This window comes from Pinus tabuliformis, chromosome 2_2 (assembly GCF_031772625.1).
Source record: "Pinus tabuliformis cultivar Carrire ecotype Pingquan chromosome 2_2, CPIR1, whole genome shotgun sequence".
NCBI classification, from domain to species: domain Eukaryota; kingdom Viridiplantae; phylum Streptophyta; class Pinopsida; order Pinales; family Pinaceae; genus Pinus; species Pinus tabuliformis.
The window spans coordinates 619,336,737-619,360,463 of record NC_142300.1 but is presented as its reverse complement, the minus strand read 5'-3'; the positions used below and the strand labels follow the sequence as shown (position 1 = coordinate 619,360,463).

The window sequence follows — 23,727 nt, the reverse complement described above, 5'->3', positions numbered from 1 at the left end:
CAATAATGATCAAGAATCACAGGCTCCCCCTAACTGTATTCATCATCTCTTTTGGCATAATATTCCCATCAAATGCTTAGATTGTTAAAATTCAGGCCAATAACACGTGTTGTTGGCTAGAGAGTTCAAGAGACTTTTGGATTGTATTTTCTTCCTTATCCATACTTGTGTAACTTTCTTCTTTTGCATAGTTCTAGCTTGTGTAAGAGCCCAAGTTAAGTTACAATCATGTGCCATATGACCAATGTTATGACACTTGAAGCATTCTACATTGTTCATGAATAAGAATTCATGATTTCTTCCTGCAAAATTGTTCCTTGGAGATTTTTGGAGACCATAATATCTATCTTTATGATATGGTTGGGGACCATAACATCTGTCTTTATGATATGCTTTACAATCTTTTGCCATGTGACCAAAGTTTGTACAAGAATAACAATAACAAAGAAATAAACTTTGGTACCTAGGAGATGGAGATTTCCTTGATGTACTTCTGAAGTCTTCTGTCTTGAGTTCTTTTGATTATAACCATTACTTCTAGCATCCTTGACATTATCTACATTTCTTCTTGGAGCAGGATTTCTTCCATTGTTTCCTTGATTTTTCTCCTTCCCTTTGCTCGAACTAGGAGCATCACCATTTATTTCTAGCTTCTTCACATCCCTTTTGTTTGAATCATTATTATTCTTGTTTGAGGATTCACCTGCATACCCGAGACCTGATTTATCAAATGGTGAATCAATATTTATTTTTAAACTATTGTTTTACCAGTTAAAACATTTATATTCAGAACACAAGATGAAAAACAAATATAGATGCTTTTATCAATATAATCTTTGCAACAAAATAGATACAATATATAAATGGTTGTAATCAGCTGCCAAGCACCAACTTGGACTTTGGAATAGTCTACCCAGGCGGAGGAATTGTCCGGTTTCCGGTGCCGCCCGGAAAAACCTCCGGCTCCGGTCATCGGACAATTCCTCCGCCCTCCGCCACCCAACGCCATCTCCGCCCAGCTCCGCCACCGCAAGCTCCGCACCTTCCGCATTAACTGCGTCTGACAGGAGGACCAATTTCCATTGCTGTCTGCCGCCCGTGAGTTAATTCTCATTTCAATTCGAATTTTCCGCCCGCTGCTCCTGACCAATTCGCCCGGGCACTCCGCAGCTCCCTCCCCTGCAGTTCACCAGGTCACCAGAACACTCCGAAAACTCACAGAACAGGCTCACTTTGGCAAATCACTTCAAGGTTACCTCTCAGCAAAAATGGTTGAGCACCTTTCAGCACTTCGGACACGAATAGTTGCCATGGCAGCAGCAGAGGGTCCTGCTACAAGAAATAAAAGAAAGACAGCAACGCAACATGGTAACATTTTTTCGTGATTTTATTACTGAGAAACTTATTTTATATTGTCAAAGCATCTCAGCGCAAAGATGTACAAACTTTTGCAAAACACAATTATTGTTCATGTAACATTAGGTTATTTTGAATGATAGAATGCAGGATATAGTGTTCATCAAAGAAACAATGAAAAGACCAATAAAGTGGCATATTACTTCAGTTACAATTTATGGAAACAGTTTATGTAAGGAGTTTTATAAATGATACAGCATGCATGGTTCAGAAACATAAAAGGCTGCAATCTGTGTGCATGTGCATGTATTATTCTAAGAAAATTACTGTGCTCTGAGAGACAATAAATTTTGTAGTACTCTGGTGCGGACAAGTTTGCTCCGATGGGAATCTACAGCTTAGTTATATTATGGTAGATTAATCCTCGAAACTCTTCAATATTTTTTTCAGGTGGTTCGACACTGGCTGACCTGCTGCAGGCCCTTGATGATTATCTACCTGTTTTGCTGGGATTAACAAAAGGTAATTTTAACAGGACCTTATTTTTCTAGATATTGACAATGTAATTGTGAGTGAATGATTTCATGACCAATACTCAGCATGGACGATATTTAGATTGGAGGAGGACTTGATTAAATAAAAAAATGTAGGCCTTTGTGCATAGGATTAGAGATTATGGAAGACATTGGCATTGTGAGAATGAAGATCTATTTGAAAACTGGGCAGAACTTGATTAGTATTCTATTGCTTTATTTTTTATGCAGGAAGTCAACTACAAGATTTAGTGGAATTTGTTTGGATCAATCAGGAGGATGATGAACAGGGGCTTGTTCCATGGAAGAATGTTACTTCCAGTAGCATTGATGTTTCAGGTGTTTGGTCTTGTTTATTGAGGATTGAGATAGTTTTCATTGAAAACCACAGTTCATGGATATTTTTCTTTTCAGGAAACAGCAATATCAAGTGCTTGGTATGAGGTGTTATCTGTTCTACATATGATGTCTATGTTGTCTTTATCACAAGCAAATTCTTTGTTGATCCCAAAATCTTCTGTTGATGGATACCAGCCAAAGGTGACAGAAGGTTGGTTTGCCACATCTCAACTGTAACTAAAATGATTTTTCAGTACCTCATATATTTCTTTTCATGTAGAATGATTTTGCTTTACCAGGCAACTTTGTGCTTGTCTGTATTTATTCATGCATTTTAATTCCCTTTAGCTATTTAATTTCTTCAATATTTGCTGTTTTGATTAGCATTTCTGATCTGGAATTTGTTTATTCCAACTACAAGAGAACAAGAAAGCAGCAATCAACATATTTCTTAAGGCAGCGGGATATTTAGACTGTGCAGTTCGATCTGTCTTGCCTCAAATGCGAAAGGAAGTCAAGTATGCCATTTGCTTGTTCAATGTCTCATATCCTCTGTTTCTTGAATCTGTTAGCAGTTTCATAATCATGTTGACTTATTAAGATTGTATTGATTTCTTCTTATAAGTGAACCATGTTCGCTGTTTCCACAAAGAACAAATATGTTTTGATTACAATGTGCTTGTTTGTGTTTTTGTACGTGAAATATGCCTGTTTTACAGGGTTCTGACACATTTTCTCTCAGGTCCGAGTTAATAGAAGACAGCTAGACGCAGGCTTTAGGGCTATTTTGAATGATGTTTTGGCGTGACTTCTGGGTATGAATCTCTCCTTCAATAGGCCGCTTTCTTTCTATGTTGTCACAGGTAGGCCACAGGCTTGTTTTTCTTAGAATCACAAGGCCGAGAGGTATTTCAGTGCTACATAATAGGCCACAGGCCTATATCTCTTGCTCAGGAAGGCAGATATCTAGCCAAAAGGGTAATCACCAACCTATATTGACAGCGAAGAAGAGCAGAGAGGATTAGAGGCCCAATCACAGTGATCGTGGAAATCTGAAAGAGGAGGAAAGAAGGCGTAGCAGGTTAACAGTAAACCCTAACCAGTGATCAGTATTGCAGCAGCTCCTGAAGCATGTTTTGTCAGAACTGAAGATTGATTGGACCATCTTCCTGTCTAAGGACATTGTTATTAGATCGTCAAATGGAAAGTCAATGTTATTGTACTCTATCTCTCTCTCTGCTAAATTTTTGATATTAATAATAAGAAGAATTGATAAAGGGTTTTCCCCATCTTGGGTTTTTCCCTGGCTTGAGCCAATTCCTGTGTTCTCTTGTATTGGCTTGTCTTCTGCACTTATGTTCAATGGTCTTTCTTCAGATACTGTGATTACTAATGGAATTAGAATTGCTAATGGGCTTATAATCTAATGAAGTATTTGATCTGAGCAAAGAACATGTTATCTCCAAAATTTAACATGGTTTCAGAGCACAGGTGAGGACAAGCCCAAGCTAGAGTAAAAGAGAATGACAATACTGTGGAAGAGAGGATAGAAGACTTGATTCTTTCTGCAACAATCTTGGACAAAACCAATCTGGTGGAATATGATCGAAAGAGTGGATACTTCCAAGTTACTAATCTAGGACGCATATCTAATGGTACAATGGCTGCTTATAATGAACATCTGAAGCTGACAATGGGTGACATTGAGCTATGCCGATTATTTTCTTTAAGTGAAGAGTTTAAGTATGTATCAGTAAGAGAAGAAGAAAAGATGGAACTTGCAAAGCCGTTAGATTGAGTACCAATTCTGGTTTAAGGAGAGTTTGGAAGAGCCCAGTGCAAAGATCAATGTTTTGCTTCAAGCATACATTTCACAGCTTAAGCTTGAAGGACTTCCTCTCACATCTGACATGGTACCATACTGTAACACACACCCCCCCTCCTTCATTGGCCAGAGGTAGTTACTATGTCACTGTTATGAGAATAGGGTGAAATATATATATATATATTTTTATATAGATCCAGATATCACGTGATGCAGCAATTTATTTTCTGTTGGTGAGATCTGCCTGTCCAAGGCTGATTTAGCAGGCAAATCGAGAATATTCAGGAAATTATTTGATTGGAGGGATTGTCTGCAACACTTCCAAATTATGAGGATGTGGATCTGTGGAATTATTACAGGACCTGTGCATATTAGTTTTGGATCTATTATTTCTCTTACCTGAAGTATATTCCTGTAGCGATTTGAGACCTATGAAAGAATACTACATTCGATCCTGGAGAATTCTCGCATTTGTAGTAACATTCCTGCAATCCTGTGACTACAAATTGCATCCTTGCGACCTCTGTTATGGATGAAATCACTGTCACTGTCTCGCCCTTGGATCCTGTGTGAAAGCTTGAAACTAAAACCATGGAGACAAGTTTCAGTAGGTGGATCATAGAAGCTCCCTTCAATCCTAGCAGACTTGCAGACCTCTCTATTATTATCCGCATTTCAATCTTCCAGACCTCTGTTCATTATCACTGTGCGATTATAACAGACCTTAACTCTTGAAAAAATAAATAAATCTTGGAAGCACAGTCCTAGTTGAAAGCACAGGAGTAACATTGTTTTGCAGACCTTGGAAGCACAATGATGTCTTTTATCTTGCACCCCTTGTAGATCCAACTAGAAGTCTGCACTGCAACAGACATGAAGCACCCTTGGAGTTTTGACATCATTATTGAAGCAGCTTGATATCCTGGAGGATATCCTAAAGCAACGTTGAAGTCTTGTAGAAATTATTAATGAAGAGATGGTTTTAGAACTGCTCCTAATCTCTCATTCGAGGACTTCCACATGATGGACTCTCTCTACTGGAATGGTCTAATCATAATTAGCGCTCTTCTGTAAGGCCTCATTGTATTGGCATAACTTCTATTGGGCATTTGCGAGTTATAGTGATATGGTCTCTGTTCATCTAAGATATGCATTTTGTATGAGGCTTTGTCAATTTTGCTCAATGCCTAAAGAACGTAAGTAAATTGCCCCTCCCGGCATGCCTGAGAAGGAAGAGTAGGAAACTTTGAATTTATAAAGACAATGCATGCTTCTTTAGATATTAAGATGGACAATATTATGAGGATCCCCTATCCCCCAATTGTAATAGAAAAGTTGTTCCAAATGTTGTTGATGAAGTTCAACCCTTAACAAGTGTAGTGTGAAGGAACCATTCATGTAGAGTGGCTGAATAAGTTTCTTGTGATGTTATATGACAAATGGCTTTTCTGTCACACATAAGGCATATACATGAATCATGCTTTGCTTAGACAATGCTTTGTTAGTCTAGGGTTATGTGGTTTTTGGTGTATGGACAGTTGGTAAGGATAAATATTTTTAGAGTTTGCAAGCAATTCTAATAAAGTGGTGATTGCTAGATGTGCTTTTTGCAGAATAGTTGCTAGTATTGAAAGGGTTGCAGTGTAAATGAACACGAATTATATGCTTTTTTGAATTATATATGATTGAAAAACATGTTGAGGATTAGGAAATAGATAATTGTCTACTTGTTTAACATGAATTTATTGTTATTTTATTTTTCAGGTTTTTGAAGTGTAAAAAATGGTGCAAAAGTGGCATTTATGCATTGAAGTGTCTTGCTTTCCAAATCCAGGTCGAGTAGTTATTAAATTCGTCCTTTACAATATGGCAACAAATCATTTATTTCATGGAAAGAGAGAAGTGTCTGGAATGACGACAAACAATGAGGCATATTACATTGCCCTTGTTGAAGGGCTAAAAGAGGCAAAACAACATGATGTCAATGATATTGAAGTCTTCACCAACTCAGAGTTGATATGTAATCAGATGAAAGGCATCTATCGGGTTCGGAAGGACAATCTACAACTTCTTCATAAGGAAGCAATAAATTGGAGTTTTCAATTTCAACGTTTTACCTCTATCGCTCTACAGATATTGAAAAGATGTCCACTAATATAATGTCCAGAGCATTTTTAAGCACATATGTAGATGTCAAATATGACATAGCATCACCATCCACTGCAACAGAAATCATTGATCACCATCAATATAGATCCCCATTGTGCGAATGGGTTGTTGTTATCATTTTTCTGGGGTCTATCATAGCATGGTTCTTTCACTAAAGAAGAACCTGTTAATGTTTTATTTTTCCCCAACATGCAATGATTACGGTTTTTTGTATGGGAGACAAATTTATGGAAAAATGTTATATATTCCATGTACATGGACAAATGTATTTTGAGAAAAGTAACTGGTTCATGGTTTTGTGATTATCATTAATACATTATGGTGTTGTCTAATCCTTCCAAACACCTTCTCAGATCTTTAATTCTGGAGAGATATTGATATGCTATGTGATTTGTTCGTTGGTTGTTGATCAGTGATGAAAGGTTTCTTTACTATGTTTATAAGGAATTTATTCTTAATAACACTATTATTCCTGTCGAGAATAGAAATTCGTTTAGATCCTTTGCATTATTTTATAAAATGTGGATAAATATAGGGTAGTTCTGGTGTTTTGACATTGCTGTAAATTATGTCTGAGCTTAAAGAACTTAAATTTTCAAAATTTCGATAAGGATCTTAGAGGCATCTTCATAAGCATCACTTTGTTTGTGTGATAAAATAAGCTCTCACATCACAAACACCAAAGAGTGCACGCGATTACATTCAATGATACAACTGGTCCTTTCCGAAAAATGTCCAAGCCATGTAGTTTCGAAGATCGTAAATGTTTAACCAAGATGGCAAAAAGTTTATTAAAGAACTTCAAAAATATAATTCTGACTTTGTTGTTGTCAAATTAGATTTCCATTCAAAATAAAAAATTCAGGTATTGTTGAAAGTAATCAAATCCTTTCTGTGATCTTTAGAAACCTGAAAATCAATTTGTCTAATGCTGTCCATATTGTTAACAATTTTGATATGATGTGACAGTTATCAGATCTTATGTTTTACAAGATACCAAAAGTTTCATGACAGGATTAAGAAAGTGCATCATATATAGCTTCTATTTATATTTCAACCATTCTTCTCATAATAAGGAATGAAAACAATTAAGAGAGAGCAAAGCAAGAAGAATCAAGGGCAACACTAATTTTGTTGTTCATTCTCAAACTATTTGTGAGAAAGTGAAACTAATGGTGAACAAAAACCATAAGCATTATGGGTAACACAAATTCTTCCATTATAATTTAAGCAATATAAATATTAACACCACAAGCATGATTAATGATAAAACCGTTTCAATGATAGTCCAAGCCATAGAAAGTTAATTACTATTTCAGAGAGGCATCAACAGGTACTTCATTCATGCAATGATTGCATAGAAAACACTATCTTAACAACTTATTACACATGCAAGATTGTATTGCAATCATTAAATATTACAAACTAGTAAACCATCTTATTTCAGATGCTTAGAGATCATTCTAACCTCCCTCAAAATTCAATTTATAGCCAAAAACTTACCTTTAATAAATATGACAGATATGACAATAATAAACATGAACAATCTGACCAGTGCAAGCCACACAACTCCATACTGCCCTATAAAATGCAAGCAACGATCATGCAAATGCAAAACTATTGCAATATCCAACGACTGTAGTGGAGCGATCTTAATTACTTTTATGTCAGAGGCCACGTTCTGATGCATCAGTTCAATTTGTTACAGGTACACAAGAGCACCATTAAGTCCAATTTATTGCAGGTACAAAAGACCGTTAGGTCTAGACAGCCCAAATGTAGCAGTAGCAGTCTCATGGCTGCAGTCTGGAAATTCCACTCTGAGGAAGAGGAAAACTCAATTAGTGCATCCATAACTTCATGAATTATGGTTCCAGTGCCTATGGAATCCCAAGTGATTTTCCAGTATAATTGCTGAAGGAATAACTTTTCAGCCAGGTCCTCTTCCTCTTTCCAGTTCAGTTGCTTGAAGTTTCAGCCATTTCGGATGAGTAGATTTAATGATTCTACTCTTAGGTCTGATATTCCGATATGATTTCGAAGGGTATCTGTATGTTATTTCATCGATAATAGTTGTATGTTTGATTCTTCAGAATATTCACAAATTCTAATATGTAACAGTTGATGGGTTTCATGTGGAGGAAGCCTTTTTTCTCCCTTGATTAAAATGCGATAAGCAAGTAGTCTTCCAAAGTCCTTCACCAGCTGGGTGGCAAAGACAAATTTTAATTGAAAAACACTTTTTATTAATATTTGTGTTCCTTTAAAGGTCAGACCAGTTTAGTATATCCTACATAACAGTTTTAAGGGATGGTAGTAAATGAGCCGGCCATTCTACGAATCTGAAAGCGTCAAAAGTTTGAACTAGCGATTGATGACTATAATCCTCGTTCTCCAATGTATGAGAAAATTGATCGCTATGACTAGAGATATATTTGGGACATTTGCAAAAAAAATAAATGGGACTCTTCATAATGTTTCAAATGGGTGTGCAACTTTACAAACTTTTTAGACTCAAATTGCAACTATGTTAATTTGATCTTGAATTTGGTTGATCTCTCTTCATTACTATGTATCTGTCCAAGTTTTGGTATTTTAATTTTGAACTTCTCATATTTTATTGTAATCATGCACAGCTTGAACAGTTTGTGTTTGCACATGATTGTGCAAATGGTCTCCAACAGAATGTTAAACTCTACCAAAGGGATTTTACCACAGGGAGCTTGTAGAAAGAGGGAGGAGATTCAATGAATTTTCAAAAAGGGCATTTTGGAGAGATAACATGAATTTACATTATGTTATTTTTATCAAACAAATGCACATAACATGGAAGGGAATAGTGCCTAAGCTAGTTGTAATTTGATCCATTCAGTTGTTATGGCTCTCTCAATGCTATATCTACAGTTCAGTCTGAAGGGATAATTGTTGTTGCACAATTAATTATCAGTTTAGTTCCTATCTTTGACGGGTCAACTGCTTATTTTTGCTGGAAGGTGTCTTTGGATATATGTACTTGTTATATCTCAATTCCTTGAAAGTGGAACATCCACCTATGGCACCGTGTTGTTCTAAAAGTCATCTAACTTTACTGGAAAAATATTATGATTACTGGTTTGCCACCCACTAATCACTTAATTGAACTTTCCTCAATTAAATTTGGGATAGGCTTCTTAATATTTAGATCCAGGTTTATAATCTAGATGTCTAAGTTTAGACTCTTTTAGATAGTGTAAATAAAAGTTCACTCAAGCATTGAAAAAAAGCTCATTCTATCAAGTGGGAAAGACGTAACTAGGCGTAAGGCAACAGTTATGATCCATATTCTATGGTGAATTGGAACCTACAGAGGACTTGCAGTTTCATCTTTCTATGTAAAGCAAGGGTTTTTACACTTCAAAGTTTGAGAGGAAATATTCACGTTGTGCAGAGTTTTTCCCTAGTTAGAAATGAAACTGAGTCTCATATTGATTCAAATAAAGTAGTGCTGCAAGCATGTTTCATTTGATATTCTACTTGAAACGTCCACCTTACTTACTGGTAGACCACTGGCCATTTATTTCCAGCAACGTTCTGCAACAAAGGTGACATTCCCTTTGGTATGGACAAATACCTGCTGCAGCCATCCTCTCTACAGGGAGTCTGAGCTCATTGAGGAGAACAATTTAGGCATTTTTTAATCCTTGTTTTCACTTCTAGTTGCTGGGCATCAATATTTTTGTTATGATTCCATTTTTTATCATCTACAGTGCCCAACTGAAGCAATTTATATTTGTCATTGGTGTCTAGGGGTCAGAAATGCAGCCCAAAGGAAGCTGTATGATGAACTAGGCATTGCTGCAGAAGATGTTCTAGTCGATCAGTTTGTGCCACTTGGTCGCATACTTTATAAGGCTCCTTCTGATGGAAAGTGGGGGGAGCATGAATGTACGTGATGATTTCAGATTTTCAATTTTTGGATCAAGTGTTGGGTTCTGCAGAGTAAACAACATTTCTATATATTGCGTGTTTCTACCATGACTGTATGTGTTTCAGAGCAGTTTTAAAATGTCAAATAAAATAGCTCTTTTTGATCTGTGTGTTTTATTGCAGTGGATTACCTTGTTTTCATTATAAGCAGCCATTGTACCATTAGATATGCGTCCTAGATTAGTAACTTGGAAGTATCCACTCTTTCGATCATATTCCACCAGATTGGTTTTGTCCAAGATTGTTGCAGAAAGAATCAAGTCTTCTATCCTCTCTTCCACAGTATTGTCATTCTCTTTTACTCTAGCTTGGGCTTGTCCTCACCTGTGCTCTGAAACCATGTTAAATTTTGGAGATAACATGTTCTTTGCTTAGATCAAATACTTCATTAGATTATAAGCCCATTAGCAATTCTAATTCCATTAGTAATCACAGTATCTGAAGAAAGACCATTGAACATAAGTGCAGAAGACAAGCCAAGACAAGAGAACACAGGAATTGGCTCAAGCCAGGGAAAAACCCAAGATGGGGAAAACCCTTTATCAATTCTTCTTATTATTAATATCAAAATTTAGCAGAGAGAGAGATAGAGTACAATAACATTGACTTTCCATTTGACGATCTAATAACAATGTCCTTAGACAGGAAGATGGTCCAATCAATCTTCAGTTCTGACAAAACATGCTTCAGGAGCTGTTGCAATACTGATCACTGGTTAGGGTTTACTGTTAACCTGCTACGCCTTCTTTCCTCCTCTTTCAGACTTCCACGATCACTGTGATTGGGCCTCTAATCCTCTCTGCTCTTCTTCGCTGTCAATATAGGTTGGTGATTACCCTTTTGGCTAGATATCTGCCTTCCTGAGCAATAGATATAGGCCTGTGGCCTATTATGTAGCACTGAAATACCTCTCGGCCTTGTGATTCTAAGAAAAACAAGCCTGTGGCCTACCTGTGACACCATAGAAAGAAAGCGGCCTACTGAAGGAGAGATTCATACCCAGAAGTCACGCCAAAACATCATTCAAAATAACCCTAAAGCCTGCATCTAGCTGTCTTCTATTAACTCGGACTTGAGAGAAAATGTGTCAGAACCCTGTAAAACATGCATATTTCACGTACAAAAACACAAACAAGCACATTGTAATCAAAACATATTTGTTCTTTGTGGAAACAGCGAACATGGTTCACTTATAAGAAGAAATCAATACAATCTTAATAAGTCAACATGATTATGAAACTGCTAACAGATTCAAGAAACAGAGGATATGAGACATTGAACAAGCAAATGGCATACTTGACTTCCTCTCGCATTTGAGGCAAGACAGATCGAACTGCACAGTCTAAATATCCCGCTGCCTTAAGAAATATGTTGATTGCTGCTTTCTTGTTCTCTTGTAGTTGGAATAAACAAATTCCAGATCAGAAATGCTAATCAAAACAACAAATATTGAAGAAATTAAACAGCTAAAGGGAATTAAAATGCATGAATAAATACAGACAAGCACAAAGTTGCCTGGTAAAGCAAAATCATTCTACATGAAAAGAAATATATGAGGTACTGAAGAAATCATTTTAGTTAAAGTTGAGATGTGGCAAACCAACCTTCTGTCACCTTTGGCTGGTATCCATCAACAGAAGATTTTGGGATCAGCAAAGAATTTGCTTGTGATAAAGACAGCATAGACATCATATGTAGAACAGATAACACCTCATACCAAGCACTTGATATTGCTGTTTCCTGAAAAGAAAAATATCCATGAACTGTGATTTTCAATGAAAACTATCTCAATCCTCAATAAACAAGACCAAACACCTGAAACATCAATGCTACTGGAAGTAACATTCTTCCATGGAACAAGCACCTATTCATCATCCTCCTGATTGATCCAAACAAATTCCACTAAATCTTGTAGTTGACTTCCTGCATAAAAAATAAAGCAATAGAATACTAATCAAGTTCTGCCCAGTTTTCAAATAGATCTTCATTCTCACAATGCCAATGTCTTCCATAATCTCTAATCCTATGCACAAAGGCCTACATTTTATTATTTAATCAATTCCTCCTCCAATCTAAATATCGTCCATGCTGAGTATTGGTCATGAAATCATTCACTCACAATTACATTGTCAATATCTAGAAAAATAAGGTCCTGTTAAAATTACCTTTTGTTAATCCTAGCAAAACAGGTAGATAATCATCAAGGGCCTGCAGCAGGTCAGCCAGTGTCGAACCACCTAAAAAAAATATTGAAGAGTTTTGAGGATTAATCTACCATAATATAACTAAGCTGTAGATTCCCATCGGAGCAAACTTGTCCGCACCAGAGTACTACAAAATTTATTGTCTCTCAAAGCACAGTAATTTTCTTAGAATAATACATGCACACAGATTGCAGCCTTTTATGTCTCTGAACCATGCATGCTGTATCATTTATAAAACTCCTTACATAAACTGTTTCCATAAATTGTAACTAAAGTAATTGATATGTATGCCACTTTATTGGTCTTTTCATTGTTTCTTTGATGAACACTATATCCTGCATTCTATCATTCAAAATAACCTAATGTTACATGAACAATAATTGTGTTTTGCAAAAGTTTGTACATCTTTGCACTGAGATGCTTTGACAATATAAAATAAGTTTCTCAGTAATAAAATCATGAAGAAATGTTACCATGTTGCGTTGCTGTCTTTCTTTTATTTCTTGTAGCAGGACCCTCCGCTGCTGCCATGGCAACTATTCGTGTCCGAAGTGCTGAAAGGTGCTCAACCATTTTTGCTGAGAGGTAACCTTGAAGTGATTTGCCAAAGTGAGCTTGTTCTGTGAGTTTTCGGAGTGTTCTGGTGACCTGGTGAACTGCAGGGGAGGGAGCTGCGGAGTGCCCGAGCGAATTTCGGAGTGTTCTGGTGACCTGGTGCACTGCAGGGGAGGGAGTTGCAGGGGAGGGAGCTGCGGAGTGCCTGGGCGAATTGGTCAGGAGCAGCGCGCGGAAAATTTTCGAATTGAAATGAGAATTAACTCACGGGCGACAGACAACGATGGAAATCGGTCCTCCTGTCAGACGCAGTTAATGCGGAAGATGCGGAGCTGGGTGGAGATCGCGTTGGGTGGCGGAGGGCGGAGGAATTGTCCGGTGGCCGGAGCGGGAGGTTTTTCCGGGCGGCACCGAAAACCGGACAATTCCTCCGCCTCGTTAGTCTACTCCTTATATATATATATATATATATATATATGTTTTTTTATGTTCATAAGGCTTCTGTGATCAGTATTTTGTGTGTAGTTTTCTTTTGGAGTTCGCGTATCCATGATTGTTTGCATCGACGTTTCGAGCCATCCATCATAGTTGTTCATATAGAAAACAAATCATCTTTACATTCTTTATATGTAGGGAATAGATATTCTCCATAGAAAACAAATCATCTTTATTCTGAAACATTCAAATACGAACCAAAACACCTTTACATTCTTTTTATGTAGGGAGTCGATATTCTCCATAAAAAGCTTGTGATCTTTTGGGTGGTAAACACAACACCCAATGCATAGCTCTTTCCCACAATGTGAACATAGCAACCACTCCCCCAAATCCAATCCCCAAACCCATACTTAATGTTAATAATGACAATTTTTCATCCAAATGGGTTAGCCATCCTATTTTGACATTATTACTCTTACCACTATTGCCTTCTCCTATTGGTGGCTTTTTTACATTGCATGGATTTAAAGGACACCCTCGTAAGCACTTATTCTTTTGAAATGATGCTACGTTGAATGTAGAAAATTGTGTCCCTGTTGGGATTGGGCCACATAAGCTATTAAATGAAACATCAAAAACTGCCAACATTGACAATTTAGAGAGCTCTTGAGGAATCTCTCCAGTCAACTTATTTTTGGACAAGTCCAACTGTTCTAAGGTAGATATCTCACAAAATGATGCAGGTATTTGTCCCTCCAACTGATTTCCAGATAAATTCAACAATCTCAAGCTACATAGATTCCCTATGCTTGCAGGGATTCCTCCTGTAAAATTATTGCTTGACATGTCAATTATTGTATTTGTAGCAAGCACATATGTGAGATTATATTCAACTCTTTTAATGATAATGGAAAATGGCACTTGAATCTCATCTTCAGTGCTTGAAGATGTGACATTGATTGTAAATCCCTTGAGTCTCTCAAGATGAAAGGGTATTTCTCCATTGAATTTGTTGTTGGATAAATCCAACACTCGTAGGTTGGCGAGATTTGTGATTGATTTAGAAATACCACCATGGAAATTATTATAACTGATACTTAGCACTTTTAAGTTTCCAAAATTTCCAATATACTGAGGCATCTCACCCTCTAATTGATTTTTCTTTAAATCCAACAATTCACACATGGCCAAAGATAATGGAAAAGTTCCTGAAAAATGATTAGAATGAGCTGAAAAATACTGTAAAGAATCTGGAAAATTTATAGTGCCCAAAATTCCACTAAATGAATTTTCTGATATATGTATAAAGCTAAGAGATTTGAGTTTTTCTATAGTTTTAGGAAGGTTCCCAGTGAAGTAGTTTTGTGATAAAAACAAGAATTGAAGGGATTGGAGCTTTCCTATTTCCTGAGGAATTGTACCCGTGATCTGGTTGGTACTGAGGGCAAGAGTTTCAAGCTTCTTCAATCTTGTAATGCTTTCAGGTATGGGCCCTGTAAGCCTATTATATCGAAGATCTAGAAGAGATAGATTACTGCAATTTCCTATTTCGGAAGGGATAGAGCCTGAAATATTGCCACGAGCACAATTATAATCATGAAAATAATAGGGAGTATCACATAGTCCATAGAGTGAAAGGTGAGTGAGCTCCCTCAATTTACCCAACTCAGGTGGTAGGCTGCCGGACAATCGATTGGTCCCCAAATATAAAGACCTGAGAGACGAGCAGTTGCCCAGTGCCGGAGGAATAATGCTCTCGAATTTGTTATAACTTAAATCCAGGGTCTGTAGCTGCTGCAGAAACCCCAATTCCGCTGGAATTATTCCACTGATGCTGTTGTAACTTAGATCCACGGTCTGTAGCTGCTGTAGAAACCCCAATTCCACTGGAATTATTCCACTGATGTTGTTTCTTGAAAGGTCCATGTATAATAGCCGGGTACAATTGCGAAGCGCTGGAATTCTTCCGCTCAAGTTGTTGCCACTCAAGGCGATGAACAATAGCTGGGTGTAATTGGCCAGAGATGGAATTCCCCCACTTAATCCGTTGTCTCTGAAGTTGATGGACGACAGCCGATTAGGATTGCCCAGAGTAGGAGGGATGTGACCACTTAACTGGTTCATAGATAAGTCAATAACAGATAGACTTCTCATCAAACCCCAAAAGGAAGCGGAAGGGATTGAACCATTGAATCGGTTAGCTTCAAGCAACAACTCTTGAAGCAATGTGCAGTTGCTCAGAGAAGTTGGAATACTTCCAGTCAGACCATTGCCCCCGAAGTCGAGATGTTCCAAGTTGACTAGACGACCAAACTCAGATGGCATGGTGCCATTCAATAATAAGTTATTTGAAAGGTCGATCCATCGAAGGGCTGTGCAATTAGACAATGAAGCTGGAATACTTCCACTCAGACCATTCCCAGAGAAGTCGAGATGTTCCAAGTTGACTAGACGACCAAACTCAGATGGCATCGTCCCATTCAAGGAGTTGTATGAAAGGTCGATCCATCGAAGGGCTGTGCAATTAGACAATGAAGCTGGAATACTTCCACGAAGACCACTGTCGGACAGGCTGAGATGTTCCAAGTGGACTAGACGACCAAACTCAGATGGCATCGTCCCATTCAAGTTCCAGTTACTAGAAAGGTCGATCCATCGAAGGGCTGTGCAATTAGACAATGAAGGTGGAATAGATCCTTCAAGCATATAATTAAAGCTGAGGTTAAGTAATCCCAGGGCTTGAAGCTGCCCGAGTTCAGGTGGAATCACTCCTGTGAAATTATTGCCACAAAGATTCAACGTCTGTAATGAAGGCAGGCTGCCAAGAGAGGGGGAGAGGGTACCTCCCAGTTGGTATTTGGGATCCCCCTAATAAGAATAAGGATCAGCCCCATCATCGTTTATTATGGGAACAGGAAGTATTATGGCAATAACTGTTCTAGAGTGTTGAGTGCAGCGAATACCATACCAGGTGGAGCATAGCTGCTTTGAATTCTGAGCTGTCCAGTTGCGCAGCTTTCCCGCCGGGTCGGTTTTGATATGCTTTTTAAAGGACAGAAGAGCGTCCAAGTCCAGCGCACTATCGTCGTCCTCCAATGGGTTCCAGGTTGAATGATCAGCCGCAACAAGAAGAGAGGGTGCGAATATAAGAGAGAGCATGATGATGTTGCAGAGAGCAAGTGTTTTATGATCCATTTCTGCGCTCTTAATTGAAACGCAAACGTCCCTCACAGTGGTTATGATGTTTGGTAACACAAAGATAGATAGATATATATAGAAGACATTGAGCTGGAGGTATTGACCCAGGTCATGGTGGTGGTGGATGGAGGTATTGACCCAGGTCATGGTGGTGGTGGATAAAGAAATGACTTAAAAAAATATTACCTGAAATGGCCGACCAGACTATATTGGTCTTTGTGGAGCACTGACTGAGGTATTGACAATCCCAGGTCGTCGTAAAGGCAATTAATTTATTTATGGAAATCCGTTTGGGTGGAAAAGGGCATTAACAGCTAAAAGGAAATTCCCGTATCTACGGGGATATTAACAGCTAAAATGGAAGAAGTCACCAAAGACCCGAAAATTGTGCATTAAGGCTATCGAGCGGAATATACGGGCAACTTGAAAATGAAAGAAGTCACCAAAGGCGGACAGTCTATGCTTCTGTGAATTCATGTCAATTCAGTCCTATGCTTTGTTGCTGTCTTTGCGGAGCAATAATTCCATAAAAGACCGCAAAATTGTTCACTCACGAAAGTAAATTCAACAATTTTTTATTGTTTTTGGTTTCAATTGCGTTTGTCGCAATAAACATGGAAAAGGGTCTCCCGCATCAATTTATTTAATTGGCGTCTCCTCATTATTTAACTTCAAACAACGATAATATTTACATTGAAACTACCATGACCATTAAAGTGTGCATTTCTATTGCATAGTAAGTGTTTTATTCTTTATTAAAAAATAATAGTACTCTTCTTCTAATAAATAATTATGTTGGTTGGAATGTGTGTTAATAATTTTAACGTTTATTAAAAAATTTATATTTTATCATATATAATAATATTTTCAGTTTCATATTAATAGTTTTAGTTTTATATTTTTTAAATTTATTAATTGTGGTTGTTTATGTCAAATAATTATAATGTATATATAAGTTATCTATTTCTTTATTTTCTAATTTATTTAACGCTATAGTTTATTAACAAAATCTTTGTATTAATGATTATGATAATGATTATATTCATTGAAATTATAATTAATTTATGGTATTAAAAAATGGTATGACATTATTTAGTCTTGATTTTAGATTTGTGTGATCCATACTAATTTTGATAAAATTAATTTTATTTTGTATTAGAATAAATATTAAAAGAAGAGTTATAAGATTACAATTTTTGATGATTTGAGAGGTTAAGAAAGTTGTAACGAATATTTTGAAATTGAATTTTAATTTGGATATATGTGAGGCACTTTAGGGAAAGTTCATTTCACTTTCAACCCTCTTAGTGTCACAAAGATGAGATATTCTTGCATCCCACAATGCTTAGAGAGTTGTCCAATGTCAAATTTCACTATGAAACTCGTAGAAGTTGGTTCTTGTTTTAGCAATGTTGATTTTCTTCGTTGTGCTATTTAGAATTAAAAGATATATTTTATTTTCTAAATTAAGGATGACCACTTCTTTGTAGTAGGTTAGCTTCCTTTCATTTTCTAAATCTATATTGCACCACAAAATCTATTTCAATTTACATGTAATAATACTTTAATATTATCTATATCCAAAAAGATGACATTTTCCTCTATTCCCCAATTCTTTAACTCAAACTTCACATCTTGAGGTCATCCTTGCTTGAGCCACACTGGTGATTATGGCTAAAGTTAAACATAATGTGTATTCTAATCTCTTTCACACCTCCATTTTCTCATTGTCTAAGGGATTTACCTCTAGCAACATGTTAATGAAAACACTTTTTATTAAACTTCATATATCCTTGATAAACAAAAGGTTATAATGAATATTAAACAATAAATTACGAGAAGTATGGAAAAATCATTAATTCAAATGATTTTTTTTAATTAAAAATAAATGCCACCCACGAAAAATTCATAATTTTGATTTTTTTTATTTTTTTTTAATGGAATAGTAGTTGATAGCTATGTAATATATTACATAATAACATCATGCTACTATCAAGTGCACCGAGAGGTGCAAAGGAATGCGGATAGGATTGGGGGGATGTGGAAGGAAATAATCAAGTGAAATTTAAGGACAATGAAATACAATCAAAATGGACATTGAAATACAATCCAAATTAGAGTTTCTATATATTGTCTAAAAAATGTTGCAAGAGGTTAAATTTAACAGGAAAGTTACACTACAATGAAAATCTTTGCAGGCATAAGGTACCTAGCGAAGGAGTTCAATTTCTCATTTATGTTTGATCATTTCTTATAGAGATGTCAATAAAAGTACAACATATTTGTTACAATGCACTATATATATATATATATATAAAATATTAAAAAATATACTTAAAAACCTTAAATTTAATATGTCAATCATTATTTGTTTGATTATATAAATCAAGATGCAAATTTTTCAATTTAGCAATCCTATGGGCATCTCTTTTCGCCTCTTAATTAAGATTTAACTAATTATGTGAGTGTATATTCGTTATCTCAATTCCCAAATTACAAGTAATATTTATGGTGAAATCTAGGTGAAAAGAAGAGACATATTAGTTGAACATGCCTACGATGAGAAGGCCATTACTACGTTATAAGAACCAACGAAGGTGCAACAAGAACATAGCAAGTACAAATTATTAGATGATCTAGTTTTCTACAAGAATCACATATATATTGTACTAATCTCGTATTAAATATAAGGAGTTCTTAGCGAAAAGCAATTCCTTCCCTATTATTGGTCACATTGGACCTTTTAAGACATGTTACACCTCAGAAAATAAAATCGTGCCTCCTCCAGATGATGGCCAACTTATTTTAATTCTATAGTACATTTGGAAACTCTAGAGAAGAAGTTTAATATTAAGGTAATACCAAAATACCTCATTGAGTGGAATATTTTACCATTGGGGTATGCTACATGGGTGGGCCCTGAAACACAACATTAAGCGTTATTATTGTTAAGGAGCAAGAGTGTTTGAGAAGGTGTAATTGTTGGCATTTCCAATTATAACCTTCTTCAATGTTCATTATTGCCATTTTGAAGTTTGTGTGGGTTATTAGAAATTTTAATAGTCATTTATAATTTCTATTAGTTACCAATTTTATGCTAAGATAAAATTTATTACAATTAATTATACTTTTCTATTATTTAAACAAAGTTATATGTCAATTATAGTTATGCAACACACAAAAGGAAAAGAAACTAAGGTGGGAACATAAGCATACAAAAATTTCTTACATCTCATAGTGGGGATCCTTCTTAAGGAATGCATTATCGTAGATAGTCTCTGAGATATTGTTCTTGATGAATGGAAACATTCATAGAGAAATTCAATTTGAGTTGAGTAGGTGTCCATACATCCTTAATAAAGTATTTGGTCAAATGTTTCGTTTTCGATTATTCAGGTATTGTTCTAGTGCTACACATTTTCTTCTATTGGTACTCAATTTGCTATTAGATATAATTGTGTACTATTGATTATTGGTAGAATTTCTTGTGTTATTACTGAGCTTAGCATTGTTAGTGCCATATTAACTTTTTTTTAGTTGAAATTTTCCTCTTATTGACTATTTATATTACCCTATTAGTTTCACAAATCATTAGTTTCCAAGTTCCAGGTTTCTGTTGACAGTCTCAGGTAAGCTATTTTTTAAATATATAATGTATGAATCATCATATCAATAAATGTTGTATTTTGATGTTTTTCCACAAATGGTTTAATCTTGTTCATTTTTGTTAGGATTGTAGCCACCCTCCTCACACATCTACCCAAGAAACCGGCAAGCTGGGGTGAACATGCAATTAGAGGCTACTATGATATGATTCAACCTCCTAAGTCACGTTAAGGAAGTGGAACTGATAGAAACACACCATACAGACATTCAACATCAGCATTAGGACCTTCAAAAACCAATCTAACCTTTCTTCCAACCAGCCCCTAGGTCCCACTGAACTTTTGGACAACTTGACCTCTCGACGCTCTCATGATATGGGCATGCCAACATCCGGGGACCTCTAGACACTCTCACATGCCTACAAGCTAGTGCCCAAGTACTATTTTGCTAAGTGTTGTGTTAGCGTCCCCAGGATTTGGGCCAATTTTTTAGGTCTAGAGCCCATGTCACTACCCAAAATTGAATCACATCTTCAGAACATTAATATAACAAGAAAATGACAGTATGAAAGCAATGACTTGAATGAGACCTTGACTGGACCCCTACTAGCCATGACAGACATTTCATCAACCATATCACGAATATGTAATATATAGGTGTAAATAACATATCTGAGCATAGGGGTCTCGTACTTAGATGAGAATCGTTGAGAAACTTTAATGCCTCAACACATCAACTGTAATTTCATCCATTAGGTGATAGATACATTAATCATTCATTTACAGTTAAAAGCATGATGAGATCCATACATAGCTTCTTTCATAAAACACATAAATTACCAGCATAATAGCAGCATAAATACTCATGAAATCAAAGCCATATAAACCACATATAATCCAATATAATACACATATAAATACAAGTAGAAATAGCCTCATATTAATGATGCAAAATCCAAACCTGGGATGGGACTTCCACGTTCCACCTAACCGTAGAATGCCAGAGCTGAATCTCTCTTTATCCATTCACCCTCATGCCATATTCCAAGCATGAATGTCGGATCTCATAGATCACATCAATCCAAAACCTTCTAGGGCTTCTAGAGGCCATCCACCTCAACCCATCAAACAATGATTCCACCTCACGGTCGAACATCACAAAACCATTATCATATTGGTCTCCATCCAAGCCTTCCATGGATTCTAGATTGTTTGTTCCAACGTAGGATTCCAAGACGAGTAACTCAACCCAGAGTTGTCATCGGGCTTCCAGAGCATTTTTCCAACCAAGGCTTCCAGGACTAGTAACTCAACCCACCAAGGGCTTCCAGAGCATTTCTCCAACCAAGGCTTCCAAGACTAGTAACTTAATCCACCAAGGGCTTCTAGAGAATTTGTCCAACCAAGGCTTCCAGGACTAATAACTCAACCCAACAAGGGCTTCCAGAGCGTTTTTCCAACCATGGCTTCCAGGAATAGTAACTGAACCCAAGTTGTTATCGGGCTTCCAGAGCATTTGTTTAACAAGGGCTTTCAAGAACTAATAACTCAACCCAAGCTATGGAAACATGAGAACCAACCAAAAGAAAACAAGGAAATAAATCCACAATCTCCATGCCTATCCAAGAAATGGAAAGGCTAGGAAATCCACTGTCAATCCAGGAAATACTCCATGCTAGTGACAGATCATGACCAAAAATCCACATGCATATGTGATGGATGTCAAAACTAGTGAGGAACATACATGCAACTCAGTACCTGCAAGCAAATCTATTTTTAGGTTTTGATCAAGATGCCTTCTTTCGCTTTCCTAATAGACTTCCTTTTCCTTCTTGCTCCAAAAATCTTAGAATGCCACACCCTCCAAGAGTGATCCAGGAAAACCCTAAGTCTCCAAGAGTATGATAGAGAGAGAGAAGAATGAGAGAGATCCAAAACTAAATTGAAAAAAGTATGTGTATTGATCCTCAAAAGTCTTTTTATGAATGAGGCCTCTATTTTATTCATTTTCCATTATTTTCCCTCATTCTCATCCTCACATGCAACATGTGACCTTTCACCTCCTTTTTCTCCTAATTTCCATTATTTTATAAATAAATGTGCTAAAAATGCCATTTTCCTTTCCAAATCCTTAGCCATTTCCTTTACCAAATTCCTTAGCAATTAATAACCAAATGAACACCCACACTAAGATGTCTTGCCCAACATTCAGCTTTGAATAAGTGTCCCATCAACCGTGGTTATTATTTTTTCCTTTATTAACTTTTATTACATGGAATTTTCACCAGGGTTGTTATAGAAGCCCCCCCCATTGGGGGAACATTGTCCTTGGTGTTTAACAACCTATAACCACAAAAATATTGTAAGAAAAATATAACATTGATGGATATTTATAACTTAGCTCATTGCAGTATTAACAATGATCAACCTGCTGAGAAGCAAACCAACATAAAAACATAACATCATAATGACATGACAACCATACCACTTATTGGAGCTTTATAACATATATCATGGTGGTATTCATCCATATACATATGTAAATATACCAAACATCAACAAAACATATACCAAGACATATACCAAGACATATACCAAGATATATACCAAAACACCACACCAAAACTGTTTTTCCACAACCGGCAAACAAGGATGGATACTTATCTGCATTTGATCCTCCATCTCCAATGTAGCTTCATTGGGCCCAAAGTGTTTCCATTGCACCTTAACTTGCTCTATTTCTCAGTTCCAGAGAATGAGCACCTTTTTCTGCAATATACACTAAGGCTCTAGTTGGAATTCTCCATCTGGTTCCACCTGCAATACAGACCAGTCAATCACATGATCAGGAACTTTAACATACTTCTTAAGTAAAACATCATGGACTTTCATTTTCGGAGGAAGTACAAGTCGATTTGATACTTGCTCAATCCTCTCAATGATACTGAAGGGTCCATAAAATTGTGGTGCCAACTTGGCACATGATCCAATCCACAAGGAGATCTTCTTCGGATTGATGCATAAGTACATGTGTTCCCCATCTTGGAACTCCTTGAAAACATGTTCCTATGTGCACATCCCTTCTACCTATCATGTGTTTCGTTTATATTCTTCTTGATTACTAGCATTTCCTGTTCCATGTCTGCCAACATGTTTGGTCCAATCAACACCCTGTTAACCGGATCACTCCAACTGATGGGAGTATTACAACTCCTCCCATAAAATGCCTCAAACAGAATCATCTTCAAAGATTCTTGATACCCATTGTTATAAGATAACTCTACCAGTGGAAGATACTCTTCCCTCTTCCATTGTTGATGCTTTACATACATCATCAACATGTCCTCTAATATCTTGTTGACCCTCTCTGTCTATCCATCTGTCTGTAGATGATAATTTGTATTGAAGGCCATCTTTGTGCCCAAACCTGCAAACAAATTCTTCCATAATTAGAAGTTAACTTTGCATCCATGTCTGACACAATCATCTTTGGAACACCATGTAATATGACCACATCTCTGATGAATACCCATGCTACA

The 23,727-nt window shown here is 36.6% G+C and overlaps 1 protein-coding gene and 1 pseudogene across 2 annotated transcripts; one reads left to right on the top strand and one right to left on the bottom strand.

The window, feature by feature from the left end:
* Positions 1 to 1,171: 1,171 nt before the first annotated feature.
* Positions 1,172 to 2,995, top strand: LOC149194176 (uncharacterized). The gene is made up of 6 exons (XM_089407572.1): positions 1,172 to 1,368; positions 1,807 to 1,878; positions 2,121 to 2,185; positions 2,304 to 2,439; positions 2,650 to 2,795; positions 2,948 to 2,995. Exons 1-6 carry the CDS (start codon positions 1,269 to 1,271, stop codon positions 2,993 to 2,995), a joined length of 567 nt encoding a protein of 188 aa, XP_089263698.1. The 5' UTR covers positions 1,172 to 1,268.
* An 8,393-nt stretch (positions 2,996 to 11,388) lies between these two features.
* Positions 11,389 to 13,022, bottom strand: LOC149194175 (uncharacterized; annotated as a pseudogene). Its single transcript, XR_016255033.1, has 5 exons — positions 12,866 to 13,022; positions 12,354 to 12,425; positions 12,053 to 12,111; positions 11,793 to 11,928; positions 11,389 to 11,581 (listed from the first exon to the last, which is right to left on the bottom strand). The product of XR_016255033.1 is annotated as an uncharacterized LOC149194175 (transcript).
* Between the last annotated feature and the right edge of the window lie 10,705 nt (positions 13,023 to 23,727).